This window comes from Cetorhinus maximus, chromosome 18, assembly GCF_964194155.1.
Source record: "Cetorhinus maximus chromosome 18, sCetMax3.hap1.1, whole genome shotgun sequence".
Taxonomy (NCBI): domain Eukaryota; kingdom Metazoa; phylum Chordata; class Chondrichthyes; order Lamniformes; family Cetorhinidae; genus Cetorhinus; species Cetorhinus maximus.
Window position 1 is genome coordinate 38,865,713 of NC_135896.1, and position 21,574 is coordinate 38,887,286.

Here is a 21,574-nt window from a genome sequence, read left to right on the forward strand (position 1 = left end):
GATTTTCACGTGATTGGGAGAGGTGAATAACAAAATTGAACTGGCTCCACTGTAGCATTAAAGCTGCAACAATGCATCCTTCTGTTATTGCATTACAAGTTATACAATCAAATGATCAAAGAGGGCTATATTAAGGACTCAAAGCTCATTAGTAAAATATGCTCTTCTAAACACAGTTTCTTTTTTCTTGCAGCTTTTCAGGGAAGTAAGAATAATGAAATGTTTGAACCATCCGAATATAGGTAAGTCCTTTTCTTTCCATGATTTTGAGGGCTAAATTGAGCATAGAACAATTTTCTCCTGTTGAGACATTCTTTCTTAAAGTGGTGGGCAAACCTACTTTGCCTCAAATCTGCTGAGCTGATATCCTCTGCTCTAACTCTAATGGGCTAGTATTCTCTGGTGTAGCTATGATAGGCTAATATACTCTGCCCTATGTCTAAGGTAGAATTCTTGAATAGGCATATGACTGTTCAACAAGGATTTATGGTTTCATCTAGTGCCACTCCTGTCCAAACCCAGAAAGAGATATGCTCATTAAACTCAGAAGATAAACCATTTGGGTAGTGTCCCTGATGTACACGCACTCTTATTAGTACTGTAATCAATAGAAACTTTTCTTTTTAATAAGTTTTCCTAGAATATTAGTTGATGAGAGAGCCATCCTGCATCCATTAATGTCAACACATTCTAAACTCAGTGGCCCATATCCAATCCTGCACTAAATCCCACTCGCCCATCCACTTCATCCTCACTAACCTATACTGGCTTCCTGATCTACAAACATTGAATTTTAAATCCTTGTCACCTTTAAGCCTCTCCACAACATCATGGGCTGGGTCTTCTGGAAAAATAAGTGTTAACCACACATTTTGTTGTTAATATGCAACAAATTTATGGTATTAAGTGATACGCCATATGTTGCAACTTCTAGAATTTGCTGGTTTATATATGTTGCTCCACCATTTGCTTTGTACAACTGGAATCTTGTCCTTGGCCTCCCTGTTATTTGTAAAATTTGCTGGATTTGCACATTAATTGCCCTTTAAACCTGCTGCAGAATGTTAACTCTGGTTGTGTGTAACAGTGTAAGTACCTTTTTAATGATGTGATGATATTACAGTGTCAGTCAATTTCCCTGGCCTAGGAATTGAGCAATTTAAATGGTTGAGCCTCATTCCTTCAAGTGGTAAATTATTCTTAGAGATTTTAAAAGTGTCAAATATTAAATTTTATTATTTTCATTTTTATCTGTCTCCTCACTATCTCAATCCAATCTTTTTTTCCTTATTATGTCTCTCTCCCTCTATTTCCCTTTCTTTACCTGAGTTGAGTAATTCATCTTGCTTGGTTAGTCCTGCCCTTTTCTCAATCTTTACCTCTTTGATTAAGGAGATACTGTTGATCTTGCCATTGGGTACAGTCATAGGTACCCTATTGTCCTCGCTGAGCCAGTACCAGCTTACACTTCCAGCAAGTTACATTGCAAATGTTTTTTGAGATGAAGGATCCAGCAGAATCTGACCCCTCGTCTGTAACCTACACGTGCTTTGTGTCCCTTCCTACACCGTTCAGTCCACTGACTTTGGCCTTCAGTTCATTCACTCCTCCCTTCTAATCCACCAATGCTAACAGAGGTCAGCCACCTTGACCTTAATTTTTGGGGCTCCTTCCTTATACCCTCTGCCTCTCTTCTTCCCTCCAATTTTGAAATATTCTTTAAAACCTACTGACCAAAGTTTTGGTCACCCTGACTTGGCAGCCTTTCAATCCTCTCAGCGGCTGAATGATTTGCCAACACGCTTTTAGCATGCATGTAAAAATGTATATTTTTAGAAGGTGTCGGTGGAAACCTATGCCTGCCTGTTGCACTGCTTTGAGGGAGAAAAGAAAATAGGGGGTGGGGACAGGATGTGATGGAATGAAATTAATCCAGTTACAAGAATTTGTTTTTTTATATGTGAACTTGTAATCAGGCCAAGGTGCTAAACATTTTAATATGTTGGCTATGACAGCTGCACTCTGAAATTTACTTTGCTTTTTTGTCTTATCAAACGAGTGGAATTGTATGAATGCGTCCCATAATAAAATGCAGCATAAATTCCTTAATAGCTAGATTGTTAAAATATTACAAAAGGAAGGATACATATTTCATTAATGTTAACGTTTTCTGTGCATGAATTTCTGTAAGCAGTGTCAATTGTGGCTCAATGGGTAGTACTCCTGCCTCTAATTCAGGAGGTTGTGGATTCAAGCCCCACTTCAGAGCACAAAAATCTAAGCCAACACTACAGTGTAGAACTGTGCTGTTTGAGATGCCGTTTTTTGGATGAGACGTTAAACCGCGGTCCCGTCTGCTCTCTCAGGTGGACATAAAATTCCCATGACACTATTTCGAAGAGCAGGGGAGTAGGTCTTGGCCAACATTTAACCCTCGTTCAACATCACTCAAACAGATTATCTAGACCAGGCTTGTCCAACCCGCGGCCTGTGGGCCGCACCCTCCATGTGGTCCCCAAAATGATTGTTGAGAAACGGTAAGACGACTTGGTACATTTGAAGATTTCTTCAAGGGCCTGCTCCTCCAATCACAGCCTGTGTTTCTCCCACATTTGCTGTTGATAGGCTCAATAGTGAGCCTATCAGCATCAAATATGGGAGTGGAGCAAGCTGTGATTGGAGGAGCAGTGTACAACAGCAACTGCGAGCATTTGAAGATAGAGACAGACTTTGGAGCGCACGTTCACCATGCTTTCCCGTGGCTGCCGATGCTCTGGCCCAGCTGTGGTCGCTTTCCCTAGGCTGCAGTTGCTTCCCCCCCCGGCTGCGACCACTTTTCTTCTGCCGGGGCTCTGTCCCGGTCGCTTTCCCCCGAATGCCAATTCTCTGCCCCAGCTGCTTTCCCCCGCTACTCCCCGTGTCACATCGGTTCTCCTCCATGTTCCCCTGGTTCCCCCACTACATATCCCGGCTCTCGGCTCTCCCCTCAGCAGCCACCCGCGTTCAGGTGCCGCTAGGCCTCAGGCCTCACTTCAGCTCTCATCGCACCTACCTCCACCCAAAGCCTATTTCATGAGTCGTGGTGAGTAAGTGAGGGTGAGTGAGAGCGTGTCAGTGTTGGTGAGTGAGAGCGTGGGGTGGGTGAGGGTGAGGGCCCCCGAGAGAGAGGGTGAGCACATGCATCCATGACAGAGGGGGTGAGCGCATGCGTGAGTGTGTGTGAGAGAGGGTAGTGATAGGGAGGGGAAAATGTGTGTGTCTGGCTCACTCCCAGTCGCAGGGTTCTCATTCACCCCCACCCTCACACCCCAACAGGCACTCCAACAGTGGTTGAGGGTGAGTGATTGAGTATCCTGAGACTCAGAGTTAGTCGGACACACACACTCTCACCCTTTCGCAGTTGAATGGTCATCTTTATTTATTGCTCGTTTTTAAATTATCAATTTATTGTTGTGATTTTTTTGCTCAGCAAGTTGTTTCTAATCATACCTCAGCTTTTTTTTTAAATTCATGTTTAATGTTGTGCCAAACCTCAACTTTCTGAAATTTGCTCATCAGCCCCCAAGTGTGAGAAGAATTGAAATGTGCCCCCACCCTATGAGAAAAGGTTGGACAAGCATGATCTAGACATTATCACATTGCTGGAGCTTGCTATGCGCAAATTGGCTGCCAAATGATACATTACAAAGGCAAGGGAACATCAAAAATACCACATTGACTGTAAAGCATTTGGGATGCTTGGACGTTGTGAAAGACCCTGTATAAATGCAAACGTTTCTTTGTTTGTCCAGCCTGGTTCGAAACAAAAAAAAAATCATGCCGCTCTCCTGATCCTCACACGCCCAGGTGATGAAAATAACTAATGACTCTGGACCCCATGAAGTCCCATGGTATCAGGTCAAACATGGGCAAGGCAACCTCCTGCTGACTACCTCGTGCCGCCCTCAGCTGATGAAGCAGTATTCCTTCATGTTGAACACCAATTGGAAGAAGCACTGAGGATGGCAAGGGTGCAGAATGTACTCTGGGTGGGGGACTTCAAAGTCCATCACTAAGAGTGGCTAGGTAGCACCCTACTGACTGAGCTGCCCGAGTCCTAAAAGACATAGCTGCTAGACTGGGTCTACGGCAGGTGGTGAGGGAACCAAGAGGGAAAAACATAAGACCTCACCCTCACCAACCTGCCTGCCGCAGATGCATCTGTCCATGACAGTATCGGTAGGAGTGACCATCGCACAGCCGTGGTGGAGATGAAGTCCTGCCTTCACATTGAGGATACTCTTCATCGTGATGTGTGGCACTACCACCGTGCTAAATGGGATAGATTTCAAACAGATCTAGCAACTCAAGAGTGGGCATCCATGAGGCACTGTGAGCCATCAGCAGCAGCAGAATTGTACTGGAACACAATCTGTAACCTCATGGCCCAGCATATCCCCCACTCTACCATTACCATCAATCCTTGTTCAATGAAGAGTGCAGGAGGGCATGCCAGGAGCATCAACAGGCATACCTAAAAATGAGGTGTCAACTTGGTCAAGCTATAACACAGGACAACATGTGTGCCAAACAGCATAAGCAGCAGGTGATAGACAAGGCTAAGCGATCCCACAACCAGCGGATTAAATCTAAGCTCTGCAAACCTGCCACAACCAGTCGTGAATGGTGGTGGACAATTAAACAACTCATTGGATGAAGAGGTTCCGCAAATATTCCCATCCTCACTGATGGAGGAGCCCAGCACAAAAGATAAGACTGAAGCATTTGCTACAATCTTCAGCCAGAAGTGCTGAGTGGATGATCCATTTCAGCCTCCTCCAAGGTCCCCAGCATCACAGATGCCAGCCAGTTTGATTCATCCCACATGATATCAAGAAATGGCTGAAGGCATTGGATACTGCAAAGGCTATGGGACCTGACAACATTCCGGCAAGGGACACTCAGCTCCTGACCTCATTACAGCCTTGGTTCAAAGATGGACAGAAGAGCTGAACTCCTAAATGAGGTGAGAGTGACTGCCATTGACTTAAAGGCAGCATTCGACTGAGTGTAGCATCAAGGAGCCCTAGCAAAACTGGAGTCAATGGGAATCAGGGGGAAAACTCTCTGCTGGTTGGAGTCATACCTAGCACAAAGGAAGATGGATGTGGTTGTTGGACGTCAGTCATCTCAGCTCCAGGACATCACTGCAGGAGTTCCTCAGGGTACTGTCCTCAACCCAGCCATCTTCAGCTGCTTTATCAATGACTTTCCTTCCACCATAAGGTCAGAGTGGGGATGTTCGTTGATGATTGCACAATGTTCAGCACCATTCACGACTCCTCAGATACTGAAGCAGTCCATGCCCAAATGCAGCAAGACCTGGACAATATCCAGTGGCAAGTAACATTCTCTCCACACAAGTGTTAGGTAATGACCATCTCCAACAAGAGAGAATCCAACCATCGCCCCTTGATGTTCAATGGCATTACATCACTGAATCCCCCACTATCAACATCCAAGGGGTTACCATTGACCAGAAACTTAACTGGACTGGCCATATAAATACTGTGCCTACAAGAGCAGGCCAGAGTCTAGAAATCATATGATGAGTAACTCACCACCTAACTCCCCAAAGCCTGTGCAACATCTACAAGGCACAAGTCAGGAGTGTGATGGAATACTCCCCACTTGCCTGGATGAGTGCAGCTCCCACAAGACTCAAGAAGCTTGACAGCATCCAGGACAATGCAGCCCGCTTGATTGGCACCTCATCCACAAGCATTCAGTCCCTCCACCACCGACACACAGTAGCAGCAGTGAGTACCATCTACAAGATGCACTGCAGGAATTCACCAAGGCTCCTTCGACAGCACTTTCCAAACCCATGACCACTACCATCTAGAAGGACAAGGGCAGCGATAGATGGGAACATCACCACCTGGAAGCTCCCCTCCAAGTCACTCACCACCCTGACTTGGAAATATATCGCCATCCCTTCCCTGTCGCTCGAACTCACTTCCTAACAGCACTGTGGATGTACCTACACCAAATGGACTGCAGCGGTTCAAGAAGGCAGCACATCACCACCCTTCTCAAGGTCAACTAGGGATGGGCAATAAATGCTGGCCCAGCCAGAGAAGCCCACATCCCGTGAATGAATAAAAAATAATACCAGACAATTGAGAGCTATGTAATGGCTGATCTGTTAGCGGTTTCCTGAGAACAAGACACTTTCCTGTTGTGATAGGTGTTCTTTGTCGTTTCGGTGTAGCAGGCTGCTTGAGAGGTACTTTATATCTGTGTTTGAGGTCTATCCACTCAGTTTAACCATATGCAGTGAGGACGGTGTAAGCCTTAACGTATTTCTCATATAATTGTTCATCAAAAGACTTTGGTCTCAAAAAATTAATTCTGCAGTAAAGAAAATACTTACAAATTATTATTTTATTTGGTGATTATGCTTATTATAAGAACATGAGAAATAGGAGCAAGAGTAGGCCATCCTGCCCCTCAAGCCTGCTGTGCCATTCAGTACAATCATGGTTGATCATGTACTTCAACTCTATTTTCCTGCCTGCTCCCCATATCCTTTGATTCCCTGAGAGATCAAAAATATATTGATCTCAGTCTTGAACATGCTCAAAGACAGAACACCCACAACCCCCTGGGGTAACATCAGAACATCAATAGGAGCAGGAGAAAACCAAATAGCCCATCGAGCCTGCTTCACCATTCAATATGATCATGGCTGATCTTAGACTTCACTTTCCCACGTGTCACCATATCCCTTGATTCCCTGAGAGACTAAAATTCTGTCTAACTCAGCCTTAAATATATTTACTGATGGTGTATCCACAACCCTCTGGGGTGGACAATTCCAAAGATTCACAACCCTCTCAATGAAGAAATTTTATCTCATCTCAGTCTTAAATGATCGACCCCTTATCCTGGAATTATGGCCCCCCACCCCCTGAAAGTTCTAGAATCCCCAGCAAGGGAAACGCCTGTGTTTACCCTGTCAAACCCCTTCAGAATCTTAATGTTTCAATGAGATCACCTCTAATTCTTTTAAACTCCAGAGAAGATGGTCTCAATGTACTCAGCCTCATCCCAAGAATCAATCTAGTGATCATTCTCTTGCCTTAGCCTACTTTGTGGTGATCTTGCATCTATCTGAGAAGTCAGGAGGAACAATGGACAGCGATTCCCTTTCCAGCACATACCTATTGGTTTATCATGCACTCTTGTGTCACAGTATCCCATATTCTTCATGCATACTTGTCACTGGGGACTAACTTTCATAATGATATTGAGTAAAGGGTATTGGGGAAATCACCTTGTTGCAACATTTTTTTCAAATCAGTGCATCAAATTTCTGATTATCAAAGCATTTTCACAAACTATAAAATAGGATTGGTATCCTCACTTATTTTGCTTTTAAAATCTACCTAGTCTCCACTGGCCATTCAAGTAGCAATCACACTGCTTACAGAATATCGAAGAGAACCTTTCAAGGTTAATTATGTTGGCATTGCAGTATAGATGTATATGGCACTGAAAATCACAGGGAATGTGTCATAAGCTTGGGGTAATTTGGTTCTTAAAATTTCCGTAAATCCCAACCTAAGTTAACTGTATAACAGAAGTATCGCAAGTGGTTCAGAATTGTTTTTAAAGTCAGGAAATTCAATAGTGTGGCAAAAGCGCACTTAATGAATTTATTTCATCCCATTTTGTGCAGAAGCGACTCAAATTATATCTTGCACATATAAATATCCATTCATGATATCCACCTTCCATCTTCAGCACAATGCCATTGACACAAGCAGAGATGGACCTCCTATTTTAAATGCATATGTGACTGTGAACTTTTGTACTGACACAAACTGATTCCAGTCTCTGGAGTTATGTAAAATGTAGAAAGTGTGTTAAATGTTAATTGTAGAACTTCACCAGATATTTCTTTTGTGCTCTATACTAAGGGGCAGTCTTGTAAATAAGCCTTCGTTTCCTACAAATTGAAGTATAACATACGAATTAGGAGCAGGAGTAGGCCACTCGGCCCTTCAGCCCTGCTTCACAATTCAATAATATCATGGCTGATCTGATTGTAATCTCACTCCACATTCCTGCCTGTCCCCCGATGATCTTTCACCCCCTTGTTTATCAAGAATCTATCTAGCTCTATCTTAAAAATATTCAAAGACCCTGCTTCCACTGCCTTTTGAGGAAGAGAGTTACAAAGACTCACTCTGAGAGAGAAAATCTCTCCTCATCTCTGTCTTAAATGAGCGACCCCTTACTTTTAAATCGCAATCCCTTAGTTCTAGATTCTGCCACAAGAGGAAATATCCTCTCCACGTCCACCCTGTCAAGACCCCTCGGGATCTTAAAGATTTCAATCAAGTTGCCTCTTACTCTTCTAAACTCCAGTGGATACAAGCCTAAACTGTCCAACAGTTCCTGATAAGACAACCCAGCCATTCCTGGTATTAGTCTAGTAAACCTTCACCATGTACACACAGTATCTGATCATTTACATTGTCCAGGAAAACCAGATGCCTTTGTTACTGTAATTCATTCACTGTGGAACTGGCTTTGTTCAAGGCACTTGTTCAAGTTGTTGTTGAAGTGTAAATGGTTAATTTGTGAAAGTATATGTACATAGCATTAATTCATCTAGCATCTTGTGTTTCATTTAAAATTAGGTTTGGAGTCATAATTCAATATTTGCATTAAAATATAAATAGAACAAGGCAATTTCCTGTTTTAAAAATGGTATATTTTAGTTGCTATGATTCTCTTCTAGATCTGTGATCAATCAGTCTTTCAAATAAGATTTATCTCAGCAGGGTGGTTTGAAACATGAAGTGACACTTGTGTACTAAGGGATACTTATCTGGATTTGAGGTTGAAAGAAAACACAATTTTGACAACGTACTTTTAGTTAATTTCTAAGTATTTTATTCTTTAAAAATCAGTCACATTTGCAGTTACCATTCACTTCCTGAACCTGCTGGTAATTTTAAATTTGGATCACATGTTCTCCTTACCTGTTTTAGAACTTAACATTCTATAGCATGTTTGATGTTTTTGCAAGATTGAGGGAGAATGAGACTAGAACAAACCATCCACAGTTAGAATGGCACCAAACTTAAATTAGTAACTAAATCTGTTCACTTCATGGCCATATGCATTGATATTTTTCCTTTTGTCAGATTTGTTTTAAAAAGATAATATTTTCAGTACACAATTTAACCATTTTGACAACTTAACCATTGCCCCTTTTTTCCTAGATACCTCCAGTATGTTATTCAGAAAAAACATTTTTTATTATTGATAACTAGTACCATCTTTCTTGCCATATAATATTTCTGCATGACATAAAATTTGGTATACTTGTTGAAGCAAAATAATATTCTGGATGTATTTTCCAAATTGAGAAACCGAATTCCGTCATAAATGAACCAAATCTTAAATTAAAATTGATTGGTTTTTTTGTCTGTGTTTGGCTTGTTCATACACTTACCAGTCTATTATTAGTACATAGTAATGAATGTTTGTAAGAAGCGCAAGCAGTCTGAGTGGTAATGGTGGAGAGGATGTAGGCTGACTGAGGAATTATGATTTGAATACCAAGTGCAGGTGCCCATGTTATTTTGTGATCTTTAATTCAGAATAAATTCTATGTACATTGTTAGACTCTGTAAAAGCAATTTTGATTACAACTTTATAAGTGAATTTTAGGTAATGTATTTGAACCTCACATCACTAATTTAAAATCATTTTGCTGAGCAACACTACATTTTCTATACATTTATCACATAATGGCTTAGTATGACACGATTGTTGTAATGTGGTGCTCAGAAATGTTGATTCTTCTGCTTTCATGAGATGACAAACAAATTGGGGGCTTTGCAGTAACCTTGTTGCCTTTTCCCATGCATCTTGAATCCTTCCCTACTGTTTTTATTTGCTTTCCTGGCACTTGTGATCTGCGGGTAGCAATAGTGAACTTCATACATATTTTGATTCATCTGATTCATGCTCAAGCCAGCTTTTGTTACGCAAGTGACCCTCTTAAACTATAAACAGATGAAGTGAAACCATCCCAATATATTGTCAGCTATTTTTTAAATCCACAAAGACATTTTGTTTCCTGTCCCATGGTAGCTGGTATTTTTGGGACACCTGTCTAGCTTTATTATCTAAGCAAAAGTTGGTGGCAGATACCAGGCCATCTTCATTTAATTTGCATAGAAGCGAACTGTCCAACTGAATTTCTTTGATCTTAACCATATTTATTCTGATTATCAACAATGATTCTATACCTGACCTGAAGGGGAGCTGGTTAACTAATATGGATTATAAATCATCTAGCCACCTTGCTTTTCCACTTGTTTAATATAGGTTTCCTCCTCCTTCACTTTGTCTCCCTTTATCCCTTGTACTCTTTATTTTTCTCTCTCTCTCTGATGCTTTACAGGCTACTCTTTTTTAACTGTTAGGATTAACAATTATGCGATCTGATCAAGCTAATTTTGAATGCCAAAAGATGCCGTAGAATTTTAAAGCTTCGAAGTAGGTTCTGCCTGTTGTGTCTGTTCCAGATCTTTGAAAGAACTATCCACTTAGTTTCTTCCACTAAGCTTTTCAATATTTATTTTTTGGCTATTTAATCACTTAGCTTTTAAAAGCAATTATGGATTTTGCTTCCAGCCATGCTTCTGGTAGGACATTCCATGCCACAGAAACCCTTTATGAAAGAAAAAAAATTCTCTTTCCTTTTTTTAACCGGTCGATTTTAACTCTATACCCCCTAATTACTGATTCATAGGCAAGTGGAAATGGGTTTCTCTATTTACCATATTAAAATATTTAATTTTTAATACCTGTACCAGGTGGTCTCTAACCATTATAGATTTAATGAAAAGAGCCCCTATTTCTCTTGCCTTTCCTTTATAACTAAAGTAATTCATTGCATTGCCTTAGTGAATCTCTTCTGTATCAATTCATTGCTTTGACATCTTTTCCAAAACATGCTGTTCAAAACAAGCCAAATAACAATTTAATTTTAGAAATCTAAACAGTTATAGAATAATGGATAATGTTTGAGCATGTTCAAGAGATAAAAGCCACATTATGCAGCTTGGTGCCAAATAGACTTGAAAGAATTAAAGTTCACTGTATGTCCTAGCATTTGACAATTTTGGCACTGGGAAGCAGCAATAAAAATGTAGCTTTGAATTGTTTTGGTTTACTTTGGCTAAGTTTCTATTTAAGCACATTGTTTTCTATTTACTGAATTAAAAGGAATAGGCTCCCCCAATACTTTGGGTAGTCTAGACAGCGAGCAGCTGAGCAAGTCCAGAAATGCCAAGTTTTATCCATAGTGCATACAGATTTAGTTGGTCTCACCTGGGCCTCTGGTATTATCTTTACAATTGTCTTCACCGCTCCTTGAGTAAAAGGGAAATTCAACCATGGTTCCCACTCTTCATTATTGTGCAGGGCTTGTATTGGGTATGGCTGTGATGAATTCTACAAATATGCCAACATTTGCTGTCTACGCCCACAAATTAAAGATGGCCACTTGGGTGAGGGGATAGAAGACAACCATATTCCAGCAAGGAGCCGATGCCATCAGAAGTTAGGGAGAGGACAAAATGTGGGAAAAGGGAAAATAATTTGTTTTTAACATCGAACAAAATATGCTGTTTTGCTGACAGAATTTAAAATCGGCACTTTTTTTAAAAATGCATTGTTTATTCATAAATAAGCTGAAATTGAGTTCTCTGTTAATGTAGTTGAAATATCTTTCATAAATGTGTTGAATTTGATATTTATCTCTGCTTATCAATATGCCAGTTTTTCATTTTTGTTTTCCAGTGAAATTATTTGAAGTTATTGAAACAGAGAAGACACTCTATTTAGTGATGGAATATGCAAGTGGAGGTAAGAAGAAATCAACTCCAAAAAATATTGTCCAGTTTTATTTTGATGAAGATTTGGTATTTTTTGGGATTTCATGAGAAATAATATTTGTTTTAGTATGCCTAACCTTCTTAATGGGTATCATAGAGTGAATTATGTTTTGGAGTGTATTGATTATTCTGTCAGCAGCATGGTGCAACTTCCTTCAAACAGCAGTGAAATGAATAATCAGTTGATCTGATGGTAAAAACAGAAATGCTGGAAACACTCAGCAGGTCTGGCAGTTTCTGTAGAGAGAGAGAGAGAGAAAAACAGTTAACCTTTCAGAACAAAAACAAAAATACCTGGAAAAACTCAGCAGGTCTGACAGCATCTGCGGAGAGGGATACAGTTGACGTTTCGAGTCCGTTCATACAGTTAACCTTTAAGGCCTGAGGCCTTTCATGAGAACTTGAGAAATTATAAATGGTTTGAGCAAACAAAAGTGGCAGGGAGGGTGGTGAAGTTGAGAAGAAGACCAAAATGGAAGGTGTATGATAGGATGGAGGGTAGAACAGATTAAATGGCATGAGGTTTCATGGTACAAAGCCAAAGGCAGTGGTAATGGGACAATTAAGGAAACAAAAGATGTGTCTAGAGTAGGTGTGACTGCAAGGTTAAAGAATCGAGAAAGAAACGGGGCGGGGGGGGGGCTGCTAAATAAGCCATTGAAAAGATGCAAAAAATAGGAGGCAGAGGTTATGATCTAAAATTGTTGAGCTCAATGTTGACTCCAGAAGGTGCTCAGTTGAAAGACGAGATGCTGTTCCTTGAGCTTGTGTTGAGTCTCATTGGAACACTGTAGGAGGTTAAGTACAGATAGGTCAGAGCAGGAGCAAGGTAGAGAATTAAAATTACAGCTCAGAGTTATGCTTGCAGACAGAATGGAGGTGTTCCACAAAGTGATCACCAGTCCGCGTTTAGTCTCGCTAATGTAAAGGAGACCACATTTTATGCAGCGAATATAGTATACTAAATTGAAAGAAGTACAAGAGCATTGCTGTTTTGTCTGGAAGGAGCATTTGGGGCTTTGGACAGTGAGAAGGGGGGAGGTGAAAGGGCAGGTGTTGCATCTCCTGCACTTGCATGGAAAGATATCCTATCAACCAATATTCGCTATAAGTCCACTGACTCCCACGCCAACCTTGATTGCACTTCCTCACAAAGCCCTTACAGGAAGTTAGGAGTATGATGGAATACTCTGCATTTGTCTGGATGAGCACAGCTTCAACAACACTGAAGAAGCTGGACACCATCCAAGACAAAGCAGCCCACTTGATTAGCACCCCATCCACCACCTTCAACATTTACTCCCTTCACCACCCACCCAGTGGCAGTAGTGTGTCCCATATGTCCCAAGATGTACTGCAGCAATTCATCAAGCCTCCTTTAGCTGAACCTTCCAAACCCACGACCTCTACCACCTAGAAGGACAAGGGTAGCAAGCATGGGAACACCATGAGCTGCAAATTCTCCTCCAAGCCACACAACATCCTGACTTGGAACTATATCACCGTTCCTTCACTGTCGCTGGACAAAATCCTGGAACTCCCTTCCGAACAGCATTGAGGATGTACCTAAACCACTGGGACTGTAGCGGTTCAAGAAGGCCGCTCACCACCACCTTTTCAAGTGCAATTGGGGATGGACAACAGATGCTGACCTAGCCAGCGATGCCCATATCCCGTGAAATAAATTTTTAACAATTTCTAACTTTTCCCAGTTTCGATGAAAGGTCATAGACCTGAAATATTATCTTTCATTCTCTCTCAACAGATGCTGTCGGACCTCAATGTTTCCATCATTTTCTGTTTTTATTTCAGATTTCCAGTATCCCCAGCATTTTGCTTTTTTTCTGATGGTTTTCATTTTCATTGAGTGAGGTATATTGGCCTAGTTACCGGGAAAACACCTTTGAATAGTGCTACACTATCTTTGATGCACCCTGAATCATCAGAAAAGACAGAATTTCAGTGCTTTGTTCGAAGGACATTAGCTCCTGGAATGCAGGACTCCCACACTGCTCTGTTGGAGTGTCAGTTTGGATTATGCACTCCAGTCCTGGTGCATGTTTGAATCAACAACCTTCTGTTTAAGAGACACCAGTGTTATTAGTTGAGCTAAAAAGACGATGATGCCAAGAAGATGGTGAAAATGAACAATACTTGTTACCTTAAGGGTTTGTGCTAAATTGGCAAGATTGCTGGGAGTAGATGTAATTTACCCTAGTCTCTTTAGGATAAAAAAGGGTGAAAATGGACCAGAATTTCCCGGTTGTTATAATTTAATCATTTTGAAATGCTTGGGTGTTTGTGGACTGTAGATATGCTGCAATTATTTTATGTGTCAGAGGTTACCAACATTCGCTACCTAATAAAAGAGCACTTGGGCATGAAGTTGGAAAACTTCAGATGCTTTAGACATCACATTCAGGTAGGAAACTGACAATCCCTTCTCTTTCTAGAAGAATATCTAACCCATTTATACTGTTTGCTTCAGTGGCCTTACCTGATCATTTATTCTGAAAATATATTTGTCTTGTATTTTTTTTAAAATTTTGCTTGATTTCTTTTGTTCTTCCACCTCCAGTCTTTAATTTGTATTCCCTGGTATTTGAACCATTGTATCCTCCTGGTATTTGAACCATTTGCCAAACCAGTCTTCAATTTGATTGCCCTGAAATTTAGTTCACACACACAACACACCCAGTTTCTTCAGTCTTCCCTTAGAACTTGGATACAAATGATATTGGATGTTCATCTGTATACACTGTCAAGGATATCATTACCTTTCTTATGCTTAGGTGAAAAGAATGGTTCAACAATTCTGAAAACATGCTGATCAAGGCCTTCTACAGCAACAATGCAGCTTTTTTCTGATTTGTATTCCATCATTCCACTAATGCAGTCAGAATTATATCTATCTTTTATAGTTTAGCCAAGTGCTGAGTTGATAGTTTTGTAGATTTATCCAGTGACCTGTAAAACTTTTTTGTCTGTTGGCATCATTGCATGACTGCTCCATTGAACATCTATTCTTTCTTTTCATTTTTTGTTTCTATGCTAACTATTTTGAATTGCCTCTGCTATCAACCATCTTATTGATCTATAAGATTCAAACCCTTCTGAATCTGGTTGTATTATTCTTCTTTATTTCATCTGCGTGCCATTTTATTCTCTAGAAACTATAATAATTGGGTGTTCAATACATAAACAGGAGTCCGTAAAGGAAGTGTGCTTGTCTTTTCCAACAGTTGGCCAAATAGGCTTAAAAATTATTACTTTGCTGGCAAAGCTATACATTAAATTGTAGTTTACTTTCCATGGAGGATGTATAATTGTTAAATCACGGCGGAAGATGTGGGAAAAAATTGACAGATGGATAGAATATTAAATATTAAGAAAATTATTGGCTGCTAACTGTGACACATTATATAGCTTGGCTACCTTTGGTTCTAGATAGTTAATTGGTTTAGCAGTTACACTGGCACAACTGAGGAAGGAAAACAGAGTGAGCAAATTAGTAAACGTTGGGAGTCCTTCAAAATTTGCTAAACTTGCCACCATTTGCAGTTTTGGTTTCCCACAAAGCCTATATCCATCCAGTGAAATTCTAAAACACCATTGGCAGGATGTAGAGAAAACTCAACTCATTTTTAATTTGTCACATCCACTCTTTGAGATTAACAACTTCATGAACTATGATTGCTAGAGCATGTATTGCAGTGTGACAAATCTGTGACTTGGCCACGAGAACTCTAGTATAATTTCCCAAGTCACTTCTGCTCTTAGCAACCACTACATTTGAGAGACATTGAGGTCCTTATTGTACTTGCTTTGATCTAACTTTTGTTCACAGTATCACAGTATCTTTTACGGTGCAAAAGGAGGCCATTCAGCCCATCGAGTCTGCACTGGCTCTCTGAAAGAGCATTCCACCTAGTCCCACTCCACTGCCTTATCCCCGTAACCTTGCACATTCTCTCTCTCCAGGTAGCAATCCAATTCCTTTTTGAATATCTCGATCGAACCTGCCTCCACCACCCTTTCAGGTAGCTTGTTCCAGACTCCAACCACCGTCTGGGTGAAAAAGTTTTTCCTCACATCACATTTACTCCTTTTGCCAATTATTTTGAACCTGTGCCTTCGAGTTCTTGGTGTTCTCTTGAGTGGGAACAATTTCTCACTATTTACCCTGTCCATACCCTTCAGAATCTTCAATACCTCTATCAAGCCTCCTCTCAGCCTTCTTTTCTCCAAGGAAAGAGTCCCAAACTCTCCAATCTATCCTCACAACTACAGTTCTTTATCGTTGGAATCATTCTTGTGAATCTCCTATCTACTCTCTTCAATGCCTTCATATACTTTCTCAAGTATGGTGCCCAGAACTGGACGCAGTACTCCAGATGAGGCTTGACTAGTGTCTTATACAAGTTCAACATGACCTCCCTATTCTTGTACTCAATGCCCCTATTAATAAAACCTAAGATACTATATGCTTTATTAACTGCTCTCTCAACCTGCTCTGCCATCTTCAATGACCTATACATATACACCGAGGTCCCTCTGTTCCTGCATCTCCTTTAAAGGCTCTCCCTTTATTTTATACTGTCTCACCATATTTTTTCTGTCAAAATGAATCACCTCACACTTCTCTGCATTGAATTTCATCTGCCATTTGTCTGCCCAATCCACCAACATGCCTGTGTCCTTTTTAAGTTCAAGACTATCCCCATCACAGTTGACAATGTTTCCAATTTTCATATCATCTGCAAATTTGAAATCATGCCCTGAACACCACAGTCTAGGTCATTAATATATGCCAAGAAGAGCAAGGTCCCAACACTGACCTCTGGGGAACTCCATTACACACCTTCCTCCAATCTGAAAAACAACCATTTATTATTACTCTCTGTTTCCTGTCACTCAGCCAATTTCTTATCCAAGTGCCTACTTTCCTTTTTATTCCATGACCTAGAATTTTGCTCACAAGTCTGTTGTGCTATATCAAATGCCTTTTGAAAATCCATATATACTATATCAACAGCATTTCCCTTCTCAACCTTCTTTGTTACCTCCTCAAAAAATTCCAAGTTATTTAAATATGATTTCTCCTTAATGAATACATGCTGGCTTTCCTTAATTATCCTGCATATGTCTAAGTGACTATTGATTTTATCCCATTGTTGTGCACCTAATATATCAAGGGGAGGAGAAAAGCTGATGCAGTCACAAAGCATAGTAACAGTTTCAGGCAGGAGAACATCTTCAGTCCATCTTGCCCACTGAACCATTGTATTCTCTTGATGCTTTTCGAATAACATTGAATATCGTCCTCAACAAGAACCTGTCTAGTTTCTTTTTGAAATCTGCTAAGTTTTCTTGTTTCATCACATCAGTTAGTAATCTGTTCCACATAATTAACTGACTTTTAGTAATATAAAGTTCTCTCTGAATTTCCTCTCTTCTTTGTTCTTAATTTATAAATATGATCTCGTGTTTGATTTCTGTAAACAAGAATGTTTACTTGGATCCAATTTGTCCAAACTTTCTTGAACTTTATATTTTTCCATCCTATCCCCTCTTCATCTTCTCTGATGTGCGTTATAGCCTTGAAACAAACAATGATAAGTCATTCAGTCTGCACCGGGTGAGCCCATTTTAAGCCAGTCCCGCAGTAGGATCCTGAACTTGAATCAGCACTGCTGAAAGAGAAAGTAGCCGTACGTAGTCGCTATCTAATGATCTTGGGAGTGTTTGTTTTGGCAGACTCAGTTATAGTGGCACCCACACTCAACTAGGCTGCAGGCATACAGGTTTATAAATGCAGAATAGACATTTGAGTGAGACACTGAAGGCAAACTGCTGGCAATGCAAGTATAGTTAAATATGGGTATGTGCCTTCAGGAGAAGAGAAAAATGTTACATGTAGACCACTCAAGATAATGGTTGAGAAAAATCTGAATTTTAAAAGAATTTAGAAGCCAGGTACTTGTGCAGGGAGATCGTGGCCTAGAATGTCCTGATCTCCAGAAGGTTGTACCCCGGAAGTACCCCCACAAGATGTGCTGGGGGACCCCCCTGAAGTCCCCACACACTGACTATGCAGGGAATGCTTGGGAAGTTTAGACATCTGAGGGGCAATTCCCCTGCATCTGGAACCCTTCGAAACTCTTTAGATTGATTGAGTCGGAGACTTCGGATGGTTCCAACTCACTTACTAGAATAGTTACCCAGGAAAAGTTAGAAGAATTAAAACAAGTTGTAACTCCTGGGTAACTATACTACTGACTCACCACTGGACCCCTCCAACAACCCCTGATTACCCCACATATCACCTGACTACTCCACCCGACTCTCTCTCCCACCCCCCCCCCACCCCCCCCCACACACACACACACACACACACACACACACACAAACAAAGGGGGCATGGCTTGGCTTCCCCCAATGCTCTTACACTACAAAAGAAGGACTCCCAGAACAGGTACACATTTCTGAGGAGGCCTGATTTGGAAGTCCAGATTAGAAATACAGATCTCCAGTGTAGCGTAAGTAAATAGGATCGGAGAGCAACCCGATGGTGATTGCCACTCCTCAGAAGATTCTACCCCATAGAAGACCAAACCTATGCACATTTATAGTAATGAGGTCAGCCATGCTTGTTGGCTCCTGCTATTCCTATTCCACCTTAAAAATTCCATTATTTTATCTTAATGTTGATACAAGATATAAACTTTGACTGTGAAGATTCCTATTTTCCCTGTAGCAAGATGATCTAAAATCTAGATGCATTATTATTTCATCACTAATTCTCTGCTGACTGTTAATGCACTGTCTGTCAACCAGTGTTCCATCTTAGGGAGGAGAAGTAAATTAATGCATTTCTGCACAGTAGAATTATGCATGTCCTTGTCTATCTCTAAAATTTCCAAATATGACAAAGGTGAACCATATTTTAAGGGGTGGAGTTATTTTTACATTTAGGTCCATAATTTAAATATTCAAACATCATTAGTTTAGCGATAATTTTATGTTCCATGTGAGAAAAGAAACAGTTAATTTTAGGATGCATCCTTAAAGCACAGGAAGACTATCTGAATTCTGAGTCAAGGTGATAGTAAACGTTTTGATTAGTGCCAGAAAATGCTGACGTTATCCAAAGGCTGACCTTCAGTCTGTTTGTTCAGTTTGAAATTTAAAAACTATGTAATCCACTCTATTATTGGAGTGGAGTTTCTTATTGCGCACAAAACTTGAGGGCATGGTAGCATAGTGGTTACATAATTCAGAGGCTTGAACAAATAATCCAGAGACATGAGTTCAGATCCCACCATGGTATCTGGGGAAATTAAATTCGATACATTAAATAAATATGAAATTCTCATCCTAGGTGATTCCAACCTCCAAATCAATTCTTCATGTTCTCTCTCCTCTGAGTTTGCAGCCTTCCTGTTCTTCCTTAATCCCACCCTCCATGTAAACTCCCCAACCTGTATTCTTGTCCACCTATTTGACCTTTCCATCTTGTGTGGCCTCAATACAATTAAAACCATTGTCCTCCCTCACATAGTCTATTTTTCTCACCTTGCCCATTCTCCTGGCATCGCTGTCATTTCCACTTCCTCAAATCCAAGGGATGCATACTTAAACAGATATGACATGACACCACCAGATCTGGCTGGAACACATTAAGCACTATCGTGCCCTGCTCTCATCTGTAAAAACTGCTTGCTATTCCACTATCATCCTCGAACCCAAAGATAACCCCCCCAGCTTCTGTTCTCTACTGCAAACCATTTTCTTAAGCCCTTCTCCTTTGTCTCCTCCACCTTCATCTCCAACAACAAGCATGAGGAGCTCATGGATTTCTTTGCCGCCAAGATCAAGACAACCCAATCAGCAGTCTTTGCCACTTTCCTCCCTTCTAACCCTCTGAGCCAAACTTCCTCTAAAGCTCCCCCTGCCCTAGCTCTAAACGTATCCTGTTCATGCCCACTCTGAGCTCATTTTGTTCAAGAGACCCATTATCTCCTCTTTCCACTAAACTACTGACCACCTAATTTCCCTTCCTGCCTCCTATGTTAGCTCACGCTACTAAAGATTGCCTCTTCTCAGGTTCTGCCCCCCTCCTTCAAATCTGCCATTATCACCTCTCTCAAAAAAAAACCCTTGACCCCTCCGCCCTTGCAATTTACGGCCCCAGCTCCAACCTCTCTTTCCTCTCCAAAGTCCTTGAACATGTTGCTTCCCAAACTTGGGTCATCTTTCCCGGAACTCCATTTGTAATCTCCGGTCTCCTTTCCGCACATGCTGTGGTACTGAAACAGCTCTTATCAAAGCCACAAATGACATCCTATGTGTCTGTGATAAAGGCAGCTGACCTCCCTTCATCCTTCTTACTCTGTCTGAAGCCTTTGATACAGTTGACTATGCTATCCTCCTTCAACACCTCACCAACGTTATCAAGCTAGGTGGATCTGCCTGGTTCCATTCTTATCTATTTAATTGTAGCCAGAGATTCGCCGTCAATGGCTTCCCTTCTCATTCCACATAGTTACCTCTGATATTCCCCAAGGAACTATCATTGACCCCCATCCTATTCCTCACCTACGTGCTGTCACTCGGCGACATTATCTGAAAACACATCAGTTTCCGCCTGTGCTGACAACACCTAGCTTTACCTCACCATCACCTTTCTCCACAGTCTTCAAATTGTCAGACTGCTTGTCCGATATTCAGTACTGGATGAACAGAAATTTTCTTTAATCAAATATCGAGAAGACTTCAGTCCTTGCCACAAATTCTGCTCCCTCACCACTGACTCCATGCTTCTCCCTGTCAATTTCGTGGCTGAACCAGACAGTTCGCAACCTCTACTTCCTACCCTCTGTAAACTTGAGTCTAATTTTCGTGCTTTGTCCTCAACTGTTTCTCTAAACATATCTGATGTGAAAGTACAATAAGTTCTGTTATTTAAAACTTATGATTTTAATGACGCAAGTTATCTGAAGATGGTCAGGACACCCAATGCACAATTAACAGAATTTGGCTTTGAGCTTTTTTTTATTGATAGTAACAAGGGATTAGAAAATTTTAACCCCAATTTTAAATCTTTCATTCTCTCATGCTCTCTTTGGCAGCCTTTCATTTCTGCACACCTCTTCTAATGCTCCTGCAAACAGTCAGCCTCTAGAGGTCACAACTATTGGTTGACTGTATCTCAGTTGCCAGTGTTGATGTCTGCCATCTTCATATCTCTCCTGCAGATGTCCTTGTAGCAGAGGGGTGGACCGTACAATTGGTTTTTTAGTATACAGCCACCATTCATCCATTGAACATGGACAAGACAGCACAGATGTCATTAGCCTAGCAATGAGTGTGTGTTGATGGAATTAGCATGCTGCAGAGCCACTGAGTTGATGACCTTGTCCTGCCGAGAGATTCTGAGACCATGAAGATGAAAAATGTTCAGCCTTTTCTCCTGCCTAGCATACCAGTATGTTGTCCACATTTCACTACTGTAAAGGAATGCACTAAGAACGTAGGCTTGGTAGACTCGCTGTTTGGTGTTCTCAGTCAGGCTGCTGTTATTCCACATTCTTGTTACTCAGCTTGGA

At 41.0% G+C, this 21,574-nt stretch overlaps 1 protein-coding gene across 11 annotated transcripts in view; it reads left to right on the plus strand.

Annotated features, from left to right (window-relative positions):
* mark3a (MAP/microtubule affinity-regulating kinase 3a) overlaps positions 1-21,574 on the plus strand; it is a 220,291-nt gene that overhangs the window by 111,972 nt on the left and 86,745 nt on the right. For 9 of the 11 annotated variants that reach the window (XM_078562458.1, XM_078562457.1, XM_078562464.1 and 6 more), the window contains 2 exons: positions 194-242; positions 11,872-11,937. In XM_078562458.1, coding sequence (XP_078418584.1) covers positions 194-242; positions 11,872-11,937 — 115 coding nt within the window. Of the gene's footprint in view, positions 1-193; positions 243-11,850; positions 11,938-21,574 lie in introns of all 11 variants that reach the window. The other 2 variants (XR_013579461.1, XR_013579460.1) reach the window with 2 other exon arrangements.